The sequence below is a fragment of the Syngnathus leptorhynchus genome, chromosome 3 (assembly GCF_054491065.1).
Source record: "Syngnathus leptorhynchus isolate UIUO chromosome 3, UIUO_Slep, whole genome shotgun sequence".
NCBI classification, from domain to species: Eukaryota; Metazoa; Chordata; class Actinopteri; order Syngnathiformes; family Syngnathidae; genus Syngnathus; species Syngnathus leptorhynchus.
The window spans coordinates 10,531,389-10,542,615 of record NC_141197.1 but is presented as its reverse complement, the minus strand read 5'-3'; the positions used below and the strand labels follow the sequence as shown (position 1 = coordinate 10,542,615).

The 11,227-nt window shown below is 42.9% G+C and overlaps 2 protein-coding genes across 2 annotated transcripts in view; one reads left to right on the top strand and one right to left on the bottom strand.

The window, feature by feature from the left end:
* Positions 1–1,349: 1,349 nt before the first annotated feature.
* Positions 1,350–9,353, bottom strand: copb1 (COPI coat complex subunit beta 1). Its single transcript, XM_085908578.1, has 22 exons — positions 9,196–9,353; positions 8,225–8,374; positions 7,895–8,124; positions 7,585–7,754; positions 7,221–7,335; positions 7,051–7,143; positions 6,843–6,980; positions 6,619–6,738; positions 5,888–5,995; positions 5,668–5,814; positions 5,422–5,567; positions 4,707–4,803; positions 4,468–4,628; positions 4,284–4,404; positions 3,989–4,216; positions 3,374–3,553; positions 3,124–3,268; positions 2,926–3,045; positions 2,693–2,838; positions 2,459–2,548; positions 2,160–2,315; positions 1,350–1,616 (listed from the first exon to the last, which is right to left on the bottom strand). Exons 2-22 carry the CDS (start codon positions 8,313–8,315, stop codon positions 1,557–1,559), a joined length of 2,862 nt encoding a protein of 953 aa, XP_085764704.1. The 5' UTR covers positions 8,316–8,374; positions 9,196–9,353; the 3' UTR covers positions 1,350–1,556.
* A 503-nt stretch (positions 9,354–9,856) lies between these two features.
* pde3b (phosphodiesterase 3B) overlaps positions 9,857–11,227 on the top strand; it is a 33,350-nt gene continuing 31,979 nt past the window's right edge. Inside the window, exon 1 of the mRNA XM_085908577.1 lies at positions 9,857–10,919. Within this exon, the coding sequence (XP_085764703.1) occupies positions 10,041–10,919 (879 nt within the window). The 5' untranslated portion in view covers positions 9,857–10,040. The remainder of the gene's footprint in view (positions 10,920–11,227) is intronic.

The window sequence follows — 11,227 nt, the reverse complement described above, 5'->3', positions numbered from 1 at the left end:
CTTGGATATGGATTTCCATTGATGCTAACATTTACCGGCAGTACGTGTGACCTCAGGCATGTTAACAATGCCAGTTTGTCAAATCCTGCACGCTTCAGGACACTTGTAGTGTTTACTGAGGACCGTGACGCCATCTAGTGTCACTAAATTCTAAACTGCAGGCCCGTGCATTTCAGTCCAAACTAGTTATTTTGCGAAATGACTAACTTTCTTGCAGATTAGTGACTCAGATATGAGGTCTGTATCTCATGTAGTCACTGTGCACTGCAGGACCTTGACAGGAGAATTTCCACATCAGCCTCACACTGTGCAACATATCAGGCATGTGAGGAATTCCAATTATAGCCTGGAGTTTGTTCCTAAGCTTTGCAGCTTCATGTGGGACTCCCTCTACTTAAGCTTGAACATGTCTCCTTCAAATCTTATTGAATTTAATATTTAATGTAACATTGTGTTCGTGCATGACTTTATGCACGGTTTATTATGAATGCCTAAAACAATCAAGCTACTGTGATTGCCGCACAAAGAATGACTGGCACATTAGCTGCATTCCCCAATGTCAAAGTCGACCCCCCTCCAAATGTCACATACTGAAATCCAATTCGTGTGGTTGCAAGTCACGTGGATTTCATTTGACTGTGATCTGCAGTCAATACATAAAAGGGCTTTCTGTTGTAACAAAAAATGTTAAATTACAAATGCATGAGTACTATTTTCCAAAAGTAATCCCGCAATTCCTCAAATTACTTCTACGGTACAGGATACCAAATTAGTCATCCATGTGGATTAATAAATGCCACAACCCAAAACGACACCTAAGACATTGTGCTCCTTGACTAGATGACAGCAATAACCATCACGATGTGTGACAGCTGCATGTTTCATTGTTGTCAATCACATCAAATGTGGAATCTGTAAAGCTGACTTGACTGCTGTAACATTCTGAAGGAAAAGATGCTAATCTTTGCCATTGAGTTGACAAGAATTAGCCTACAGCTTGTAATACTGTATACAGCATTTACTACAATACTGTGCTATGGCTTTACAGTATTTTTTTTATATCAAATTAGCATTCTCAGAAGTTATTGCAACTGATCAAAATCAAACGTTACAAAACAAACGTGTATCAATAAAGCCATTAAAAAAGCTTTTCCCCTCGTAAAACCACTGCTTTTCTGTAGTTTAAGAAAAAAATAGAGCCACCATTTGAGGAAGATACTGAACTACATATAGTATATTCCAACTTTTATGAGTGGTAGGTCTTTCAAAGAAGTAATTTGGTACACAAAGGTGGAAAATGTGAACTGTAATTAATGCTGAGGCAATCATTTAGGATATCAACAAATGAATACATTTTGTATGGATATTTTAATGGACAATTTTTTCAAAATGAATCAGGAATGAGTAGATTGACAGTGATGTAAAAAACAGCACAGAAGCAACTGAGCAACCAGAGTTGTAAATGTGCAGAGATGCAAGGGATCAGAAAGGATGATACGTAGAAGAGCGGCTGACTTTTACAAAGTCTGAAGGGTCAAGCAGCACTCAAAGTTCTTTCAGAGAGTGGCCTTCTTTTGGGAGAGATTGATCTTGTCGCCCAGACTCAAGGCCATCCCCTGCAGAACAGACAAGGGATGATTTATAACAAGACTCCATTCGATTGGTAATGACATCAAGCTGCATTTACAATGGTGCCTTGACTTAAGCTTCAAACACGTTCTTTGACTTCAAAACATGAAATCATTTCCCCCCCATTTTAGTGGAATGTAATACCATTAATCTAATGCAGCAGCAACCACCCCCCAAAAACCGGTATTGTTTTTAATATAAAATAGCACTCTATGGTTATAAAAACCACCATATTCAAATTTTTACATTATCTACAGTATCTTTGTGATGCTGCAGCACCATTTGTGTTCAAATACTCATTGCTTAAAGGATTATAACGCCGTAACATGTATGCTAATTTCTAATAGCGTCAATGGCGTTATAATTGTGTTTGCATTAAACTGCCAGACTTTGGTCATGGCAAAGCTGTGTGGTTGTTTTATATACACGTGTAATTCTTGTTGTTTCACGTTTAGCGACACAAAACCACTGTACTAAATGTTACATCAATACTTTACAAGACAACTGATAGTGGAGACGCAGTGACCCACCTGACTTTTGGCTCTAATGCGTATGTGTCCATTGACAGGTGCATCAGGCCCCAGGTGAATGGGCTTCTCAATACTGACATTCGCCAGGGCATCTTCGCCAAAGATGGAACGGGCGTAAAGATTGGCGGCCATGAAACCACAGAAGCCGGACAATGCCTAGTTGATCAGAGACAAAGATACAAACATTTTACAATCGCAATTGCATGTGTCCACCATGTTGCCATAAAGTAAGGATTATTTTGAAGTGACACACAAGAGGACAGCACATATCCAACACATTGGTTGAGGAGAGAACAAACCTTCTCTGGAGTCAGACATTTCATGTTTGTGGACTTGAGGATATGTTGAAGGTACTGGTTCAAATCAGTGATGTTTGTGTTCACTGTCACCTACCAGGAGGTAAAAACCAGTCAGTAATTATTGTACATAAATCATCATGTTTCCGTCAAGTTTACAGATTTACAAATTAATAATGCCATACTCGTGGCAGGGCTGTCCCTTACACCAGCGGCGAGCAAAATTTCAAAGCTCACCTTGTTTTCCCACTCAAACTCAGCCCACATCTGCCTGAATTCAGCATCTGTGCAGGACGCCGGCTGGATGTAATCCATGATGTCAATGTGGATGTCGCTGAGGACAACGCAGTTCCTGTCGCTTGCAGCTCCAGACACATCATACACTGGGGGACAAAAAAATAAAGAAACACGTTGCAATAAAATGTTCTGAATATAAATATATCTTATATATGTATGTGTATATTTTTTACCTATGTTGCCAAAGATGATGCCGTTTTCAGTCGACGCTACTTTGACATTGGCCTTGATGTTGGCAAAGTCATGAGGGGCCAGAGTAAGCGGGGAAGGCTTCTCAACAAGCTTCAGGTCACCTGCGGATAAAGGACTTCAGTAAAATAAACGGCACAATGAAATGAAATAAAGATGACTTGCCAGTGACCGGAACTTACCTAATGTAGCAAGCTCAAGAGTACAGTTCTGGAGCGTGTCACTGGTTTGATTGACCACCAGCACATCCAGTACAATGTCATACTGGTTGACATGGACATAGGCTTCAGCGTACACTGGGTCTGAGAAACCTGTCAGCTGGGTCACCTAAAAGGGGCGCAGACAAAAAAAGAAAGTGCAAAGATTGTTTGCTTTAAGTTGTCATTCAACTTGTGAAGACTTTTGTCTGTTGCTGACACAAGGAATCGGCACCTTGTTGAGCTTTGAAGCCAAGGGATCAGCAGCCTCCTTCCTTTGAGTGTTGCCCATAGCAGCCAACAGACTGAGTTGAAACTGGTCCTCCTTCGAGCTCGTCTCGTTTTTGGCTGTGAGCTGCATGAAGGAGATTGGGTCGTCCGCCTGCACCGTTACGTTACGCTTCTCAGACTCTTTCTGGTATTGGGGAGGGAAAAGACAGAAAATGGCATTTGCACCCAACATTGTCCAAATAACAGGTGTCTCATAAGGGGAAATAAAATGAGATATTCTTCCATGGTGTAACTTAACTCATTCACTGCCAGCCCGTCTTCAAAGCAGAGTTGCCCATAATTGTGAGACGTTTTAGATATATCGTTAGTGTTTAATTCAGCATGCAATGTCGCCATCAATAGGCATCTGTTAATCATTACCAAAGTCTCCAGACCATATGAAAAACATATTTGACAAATACACACAACGGTGGCTTGAATGCTTAATGCTGCTCAGTTGAGAAGCAGTGCATCTTCCAAGAGAATAAAAACAGTCCAATTCCCAACACTACAATGAGCTGCATGAATGAGAATATTCACAGGTGCCGACTGTCATTAGGTTGGATTCAAGAGCTATTACCTTCTGTGAAAGCTTCTCCTCCTCCAGTCTGACAGTCAGCATATGTGACAGGGATTTGCGGCACTCCTTGTTGAAAATGTCATTCATGAGTGGCGAGCACTCTGACAGCACCTTGAGGCACAGGGAGATTCTGTCCACATCGTCGTCTGTAATTGGTTTCTTGGGCAGCGATGACTTGCCCAAATGCAGCACGGTGACCATGATCAACATGGCCTCTGCAACAAAAGACTGACAAGGAAAGTAAGGTTAGTTGGACCTGTATTCTGAGTCACGAATGTCAGCAAAACAAACATACATTTTGTTGTTTTTTGTCTTGGGCAATAGCAACGTAGCGCAAAGCCACTTTGGTCAGGGTAGTGGCTAGAGAGGCAGCCACGTAGAAGTCACCATCCATCAGGAAACCCCTCAGTGGAGGCCTGAACAGCAAGAACAGATCATGAGTGAGCTGACAAAATAATGTACAAAGATTCCTTTTTTACCTATCCTCATCTTTTTTGGAAGGCCTAGATGAGCTGAGGGCACTCTGCGTTACATAAGTGCCCATCTCTGTAACCAGCTTCTGGGCTGGAGCAGCAGTCACTTCGTCCTCTGGCTTCAACTCCCCTGTCTCTTTCTTTATCTCATTTTCCACTATAGGAATCTGTGCAGTGAGAGAGCATGTCAGATATTGGTTACCTAATTTGCGAGCTCTACACAACACGTTATGGGACACGTTTACCTCTCCCAGTGATCTGCGAACTTCTGTCATCACACTCTGGATGTCTTCTTTTGTGCTGCAGTATTCACCCAAGATCCACAGCGCTCCTCTGTAGATTCTGTAGAGAAGCACATGATCACAAGCTGATTAGCAGAGTCGCACTGCGTACTGGTACTAATAAAGTACAGTAGAACCTCACTCAAAAGTAATATGTCAGCTGCTTTTAGCGCCGTTAGTTTGTTTTTTTTGGGGTTTTTTTAGCGGCTGTGCATTTAAACACATTCAGTACTTAACAATTACTCAAGTGTTGTTTGTCACATCCAGTTTGCGGGGAATTTCATGTGGAAAAATCGAGAGGGTCAGAGAAAAAAAAAAAGTTTGAACATCGCTAGTTAATTTGGTGGCCTGTACTTCAGTACTGTCCCTGAAAACAAGGATTACATTCAGGGACATAACCATGAGACTCATAAATGTCATCTACGCAATGAAGTTAATGCTAGCAGTGATGATGGATTTTATAAAGGAAAATGACGAATGAATTGTACTGTGAAAAATGTGCCTTGTTTCCTGTGTGTGGTCGAAAACGGAACAGTAGTTGGTGTGTGCACTGTTTCTGAACATGATGCACTAAGCACTGGCTCCTGTAACGACAAGAATGTTATCCTTGTTTACATTTGGTTTATAGAACTGTAAAGGAACATTTTCCCCCAAGTAACCTTTGATGGTAAAGACTTACTTGACAGTTTTAATGGCATGAAAGACTTCCAGCATCTTCTCAATGATGAGTGGTCTCAAGGTGTCAAATCTTTGAATGGCTTCTCGCACAAACTCCAGCACATCAGCGGCAGCTGCTTCATTGGTGTCACTTAAGAATTCCATCAGCTGAAAATGTGTCAAATTGTATTCAAAATATGACTCATTAAACGCTGAAACATCATTTTGCTTGCCATCATTTTCAAGACAATTCTAGAAAATAGCTCACCACAGGAATGACATTAGCCGCCATGTCAGGGAAGCGCACACTGCAAGAGTGAAGAGTGCGCACCAACAGCTGCCTGTACTTGTCTGTGTCTTCATGTTCAGTGACATTGTTTGTCTTGATCACCTCTTTCTTCAAAACGATCACCAACTGAAAAGGAACACAACAACATACATTCGAAACAGCACAGAGTTGAAAATGGAACACGTGCGACTCGACAGACCTCTTCCACGTTGCGTGATGACACAAGATCCAGGGCCAGCTGCAAGGTCTTCTTTCTCACTTCCAGGTCAGGAGTGCCAAGAACACGAAGGATGTCCATCACAAGGTCCTGAGTTTAGGAAGCAGGGGTTATCGTCCATCACAACAGTGTGTCACACATTTGCACCATACATGAAACATTTACTTGTACATATTAGTATATTTTTTCCAATGAATGTACAGCAATTGTTTTCCACAACACAGCCATCTACTAGACATTTTCCTGTCACACGACGGCAGCTATCACATAATTTTAGAATTGATTTATACTGTACGTACTACATATTACCCAGTGGCTTGAACATTCACATTTTGATTGATTTATGATTTTTGAAAGAAAAAACAATGCTCATGCAAAACATCTGATATTAAAAGGTGGCCGCCTAACCTGGTGCGTGATGTGGGATTCGGTGAATAAGCATGCTTTGGCATCAATTGTAGTCGATGAAGCTCGTGTGAATGTGCTTTGTACGAGTTTATTTTGTAATTGTTTGTTCAATAAAGTGTTTGAAAGCTGATTGTTCATGCAGTGGCATCGCGACTAAAATCCTCATAATGATTCATGTTAATACATTTTCAAATAAATCATGATTTGTTTAATAATGACAAATATAGGAGATTTATTTAAAAGGTCAATGAGAAACACTGCACAAGAAAAGACTGTATAACATGTCATGCCAGAGATTCAAATACCTGGAGTACGCGCTCATGAGTGGGATGTTCTTTAAGCTCAACCAGACGATCAAGGACGATAAGTTTCACATTGTTATCACTCTCCTTGATAATCAAATCAATGTAGCACTGGGCAGCGGCCTGTAAAGGTGTATGATGTGCAGTTATAATAGAATCATGAAACCTCAGTCATTTTTCTGCAGTTTAATATTCAATCAAGTTTGTCATAAATCTTGTCAGTGTACCTTAATAGCTGTGGGTGCACTCGAGAGCGTTACAAGCGTGCCAGCTGCTTCATACTTGACAGCTGGGCTGGAGGATTGAAGCAGGTTGTAGATGCAACGGATGAAGCGAGCACGCTCTGATGGGTTTGCGTGACACACCTTATAAGGAAAAAAGAACAAGATTTTTAGGGTGCTGGCAATTTCTCTAGCGCTTGACGGCATAACTTACTTTGTAAATAAGTTCCACAATGACAAGCTGAAGAATATCTCCAAAAGTATGAACTTGATCAATGCATGTGCTGAGATAATCCAGAGCTCGATCCTAGAGAAAATGATCAAATTTTGTCGGGTCATTACGACTGTTAGTTAAGTTAGTTAAGAGGTCGCTGTGTAACCGACCTGATCTGCATGAATCAGCATCATAAAAGCGTTTCTCTTGCAGCTTGCATCTTTTTCATTCACAAGAAAGTCATGGATCAGCTCTGGAGCGTCCGGGATGAGGTGTTCAAAGTTCCTGAATCAAATAATTATTAGCAAATGAGTATCTTTTTGGCTACCAAAAATATTATTGGTAGGCCATTTTCCCACAAATTCAAACATTCCCAAGGTGTGTGAATAACAATTCATCAATTACAGACATTTCATCTTCTAAGATATGGAAATCTTGTGTCATGCAAATGACCCACTGCTAGGGGTGGGGGTTGGAGCACTCTAATTAAAAAGCACATTCTCATGGCCCCTATAAATGGTTCTAAATTTTTACCTGTAAATGGTGTAAATGGCTAGGACGGCATTCCGCCGCACATAGCTGTGTCGGTGCTCCAGGCAAGCGCGGATAGCTGGCATGAGAGGCTCAAGCAGCTCAGACTCCTTCAACTTGCACAGGAAACGAAGGGTGGAGCCGCGGATAAACTCATTGGGGTGTTGCAGGTCCTACCATTGAAATAACACCTCCTTATTAGTTGAGGAATGGATTTTCTAAGGATACCATAGCATCTCTTTTTCGTGACATGAATCGTGGATGCATTTTGGACGTCATGCAAATCAAAAATCTCCAGACTTTGTTGCCATACCTTCCTGTAGGCATCACAGACCAGGATCATCTCCTGGAGAAGCTTGCCATCCGGAGTGGTTTTGGGCACAATCTCCCAAAACACAAGCAGGAGTTTTTTAATGGTGTGGTCTTGAAGAGGCAACACAAAGCGAATTATGGTCATCAGAAGTCCAGGCAACTTCTCTCCATTCAGGATCATGATGATCACTTTCTTCAGTGCCTCAGTTTTCGCTTTAATCTCCCCCTTTTCTGTAGTATTAACAAGATAATGATTAACACAGATCACAGAAACATCCATACAAGAAAAAAAATGGTAATTCTATAGCTCATATGACTATTAAATAATTACCCAGATCAGTCTTGAGACTAACTTCAGAGGGGGGCTCTGAGTCAGATGTGACATTGATCAGAGTGTAGCAGACATTCTCCGCAGCTGTCATTTTGCTGCTGGACTGGATTGATCTTGAAGAATCGGAAGATTCACTGACCAGCTTTTCACCTGCAGTGAAGACAAAATTCAGTAAAGTGAGTCGGTGGTAGCAGACATAACCAGTAAAGACGACATTTACATTGCATTTTATGGCTGGAAGTAATTACTATTGTAATAATTAAATCATCTGTCAATTAATTGTTCGATTCATCAGATTATACATGTTTTAATTTGTAACCCTTTAGCCAAAAACAGGGCATCTTTTCAAATTGACAGTGCAGAAAATAATGCAGACAGAACGAATTAAGGCACGCACTAAATAATACTGATGTATAACACTTGCTGGCAGTAAAATCAGCACGAAATAATCTTCACATGCTTAAGAAGATGTTCTCTGGGACGTAAAACTAAGAAGAAATTGATCATGCAGGATAAATAAGACAGGTAGTACTTGTATTGTTTGCAAACTGATAGCATATGTCTAAAAGAGGTGCAGATCCAATGAAAACGTTCCATCACTTTAAGGGCACACTTACATTTCGAAATGATAACAATTAACATGCCAAATGCGACTTGAGTAAACAAATGAATGAAGTGACACGTAGTATGGAGCGCGTTGACTGACCCCCGTGCTCTGTGGACATCGCGCAGTTCGACAGCAAGATCAGATATTTTATGAATAAACACAAGCACTCACTCATTTAATAAAAAGAATAGATGAAAAGTTGGCAACAATCAATTAGCAACCATTGGCTAGCGGCAGTTTCTCTTTTTAGGCCAACGGATTGAAATGGAGGACACAGATGCTAATGCTAGCTCGCTATCTGACACCAAATAAAACCGCATCAACATTGTTATCAGTAGTAGCAAAGGCTAAACGCATAATTCACCTCGAGTCGCCACCAATTGCTTGCAACGCGTCCTTCTGATGGAAGTTGTATTATTTACATTTATAAAAGTCAGTCGCCCCGTCTGATGAGCTGTTTCTTCGGGTCGCCACTACTTCCTCGTGACGTGGAACTCGGAAATGTTGAGAGCCACATCACTGCTACGGTATCCCAAGAAGGTCCAATTACATAGAACAGATCACAACGCAAAATTAAAACAGCAACTCATAAAAAAAAAGCGAAGTAGTGTAACAGTAATAATTGTAGTCTGGACATGTATATAAACACAGAGCATAGTCATTAATCTTATATTGCTTAAACTACCAGAAACAAAATTGTGTTGGACCAAAAAAGGCAACGCCAAAACCCGCAGCTTTCTATTTCTATTGAATAGAATGAACTGCTTAAATAGTGGTGTATGGTATCGTTTGTATCTTCACATAAATACAAAAACAATCAAGGAGGGAGGTGTTTTTAAAATTAAAACTAAACACTCAGATATTTACCATCATTATCATTTTTTTATTTTTACCATTATTATTATTCACGTCCCTAATCCTACCCCCCACCCCTGACAAGCTACGCCCCTGGCGAGGGGACCAAGTGACCACGAGTCCATGCAATGCCAATTGTTACTCTTAGGCGGCGCCAGCGAGGCCGTTGGTTGTAAAAACAACATCTCACCTTGATTCTTCAGTGCCACTGCACTGCTGGAGCATGTTACTGGGACCGACCGACTATGGAGCGCGTTCGCCGTCATGTAGTCCAGCGTTAACGCGACGAGAATAGACCGTCGATTGGGGCATTGCCGCGGGGGGTGACGGACGACGTGTCGCTGTCGTCGAGCCATGGCCGCGCGGGAGCAAGGAGAGGCTGCACGCGGTAAAGCGAGGCACCACCACGACGGAGGCAACAGCAGCAGCAGCTCGGACGGCTTCAGGAACGGCTACGTGAAGAGCTGCGTCACCCCCCTGAAACAGGACCACCACAGGGGCTTTTTGTTCGGCGAAGACCTGCTGGGCTCCAAGGTCTTCAGGGTTTCCGCCGTCTACATCGGCGCCGTAGTGACTTTGGCGCTTTCCGCGCTGCTCTGCCGGAGCTCGCCGAGCGACTCGCGGTGGGATTTGCGGACTTTGTTGACGGGCTTCTCGCAGTCCGCCAGTCCCCTCTTCAGCATCGGCTGTGCCTTCTTCTTCCTGACCTTCTACCTGAGAAGAAGGAAGAAGGAGGAGGAGGGCAGCCACTGGTGGCTCCTGTCGCTACCGGCGTCGTGCTACCTCGGGGACTTCGTGGTGCTTCGCTTCTTGCAGTGGGGAGAGGAGCAGCACCAGATACAAATGGTGGGCAGGTTGTTGTTCGTCTTGGGATGCGTGGGGCTCCTCACGCTCGTCCCCACGCTCAAGCTCAAACACAGCGTGCTCGTCCTGCTCTTCGCCAGCGTGGTGTGGCAGCTCTCCTTCAGCAGCTTAAGCGGGCTACCGCCGCTCCTCAGGCCGTTGCTCGCCTGCGTCGCCGGGCTCTGCGGCTCCTTGCTGGGGCTCGGCTTCGACCGATGTTACCCGCCCAGAGACGCTCCGAGCGGAGGCTCCACCACGGAGGACAAGGTGCCCGTCATCCGAGCCAGGAGACGCTCCAGTTGTGTGTCACTGGGGGAAACTTCAAGCAGTTATTATGGCAGCTGTAAAATGCCCCGGAGGCCGTCTTTACCGTGTATATCCCGGGAGCAGGTAAGAAAAGTCGACGGCACTCCAAGCACTTCCACGTTTGTTGTTGTCGCGGGCCCAACAACAACAAGGCCCACATGTTCTCTTGAGGAGGAAAACTGTGTCGTGGAAAGTTGCTGCTAAACGTACGAAGAAATGATAAAAGTACATTTTTAAAAGAAGCGGTATTGAGTAGGGGTTGCAAAAGTGTTCACACTCTTTAAGTAAAAGTATTTTTGTTTGTTTGTGTGTGAAAAACTGACTGGTAACGTCGGAGGACTGATTCAACTCATTTACTTGACTTCAAGTCATAAAGTATGAACTCTAAAATG

What these genes read in the sequence shown, in the direction of transcription:
- copb1 (XM_085908578.1), bottom strand. Translation starts at nt 8,315, where the DNA reads ATGACAGCTGCGGAGAATGTCTGCTACACTCTGATCAATGTCACATCT. An exon ending in CATGCCATTAAAACTGTCAA is followed by an intron (nt 4,804 to 5,421) that starts GTAAGTCTTTAC and finishes GCTTCTCTACAG; the next exon opens with AATCTACAGAGGAGCGCTGT. An exon ending in GCATTAGAGCCAAAAGTCAG is followed by an intron (nt 1,617 to 2,159) that starts GTGGGTCACTGC and finishes TCTGTTCTGCAG; the next exon opens with GGGATGGCCTTGAGTCTGGG.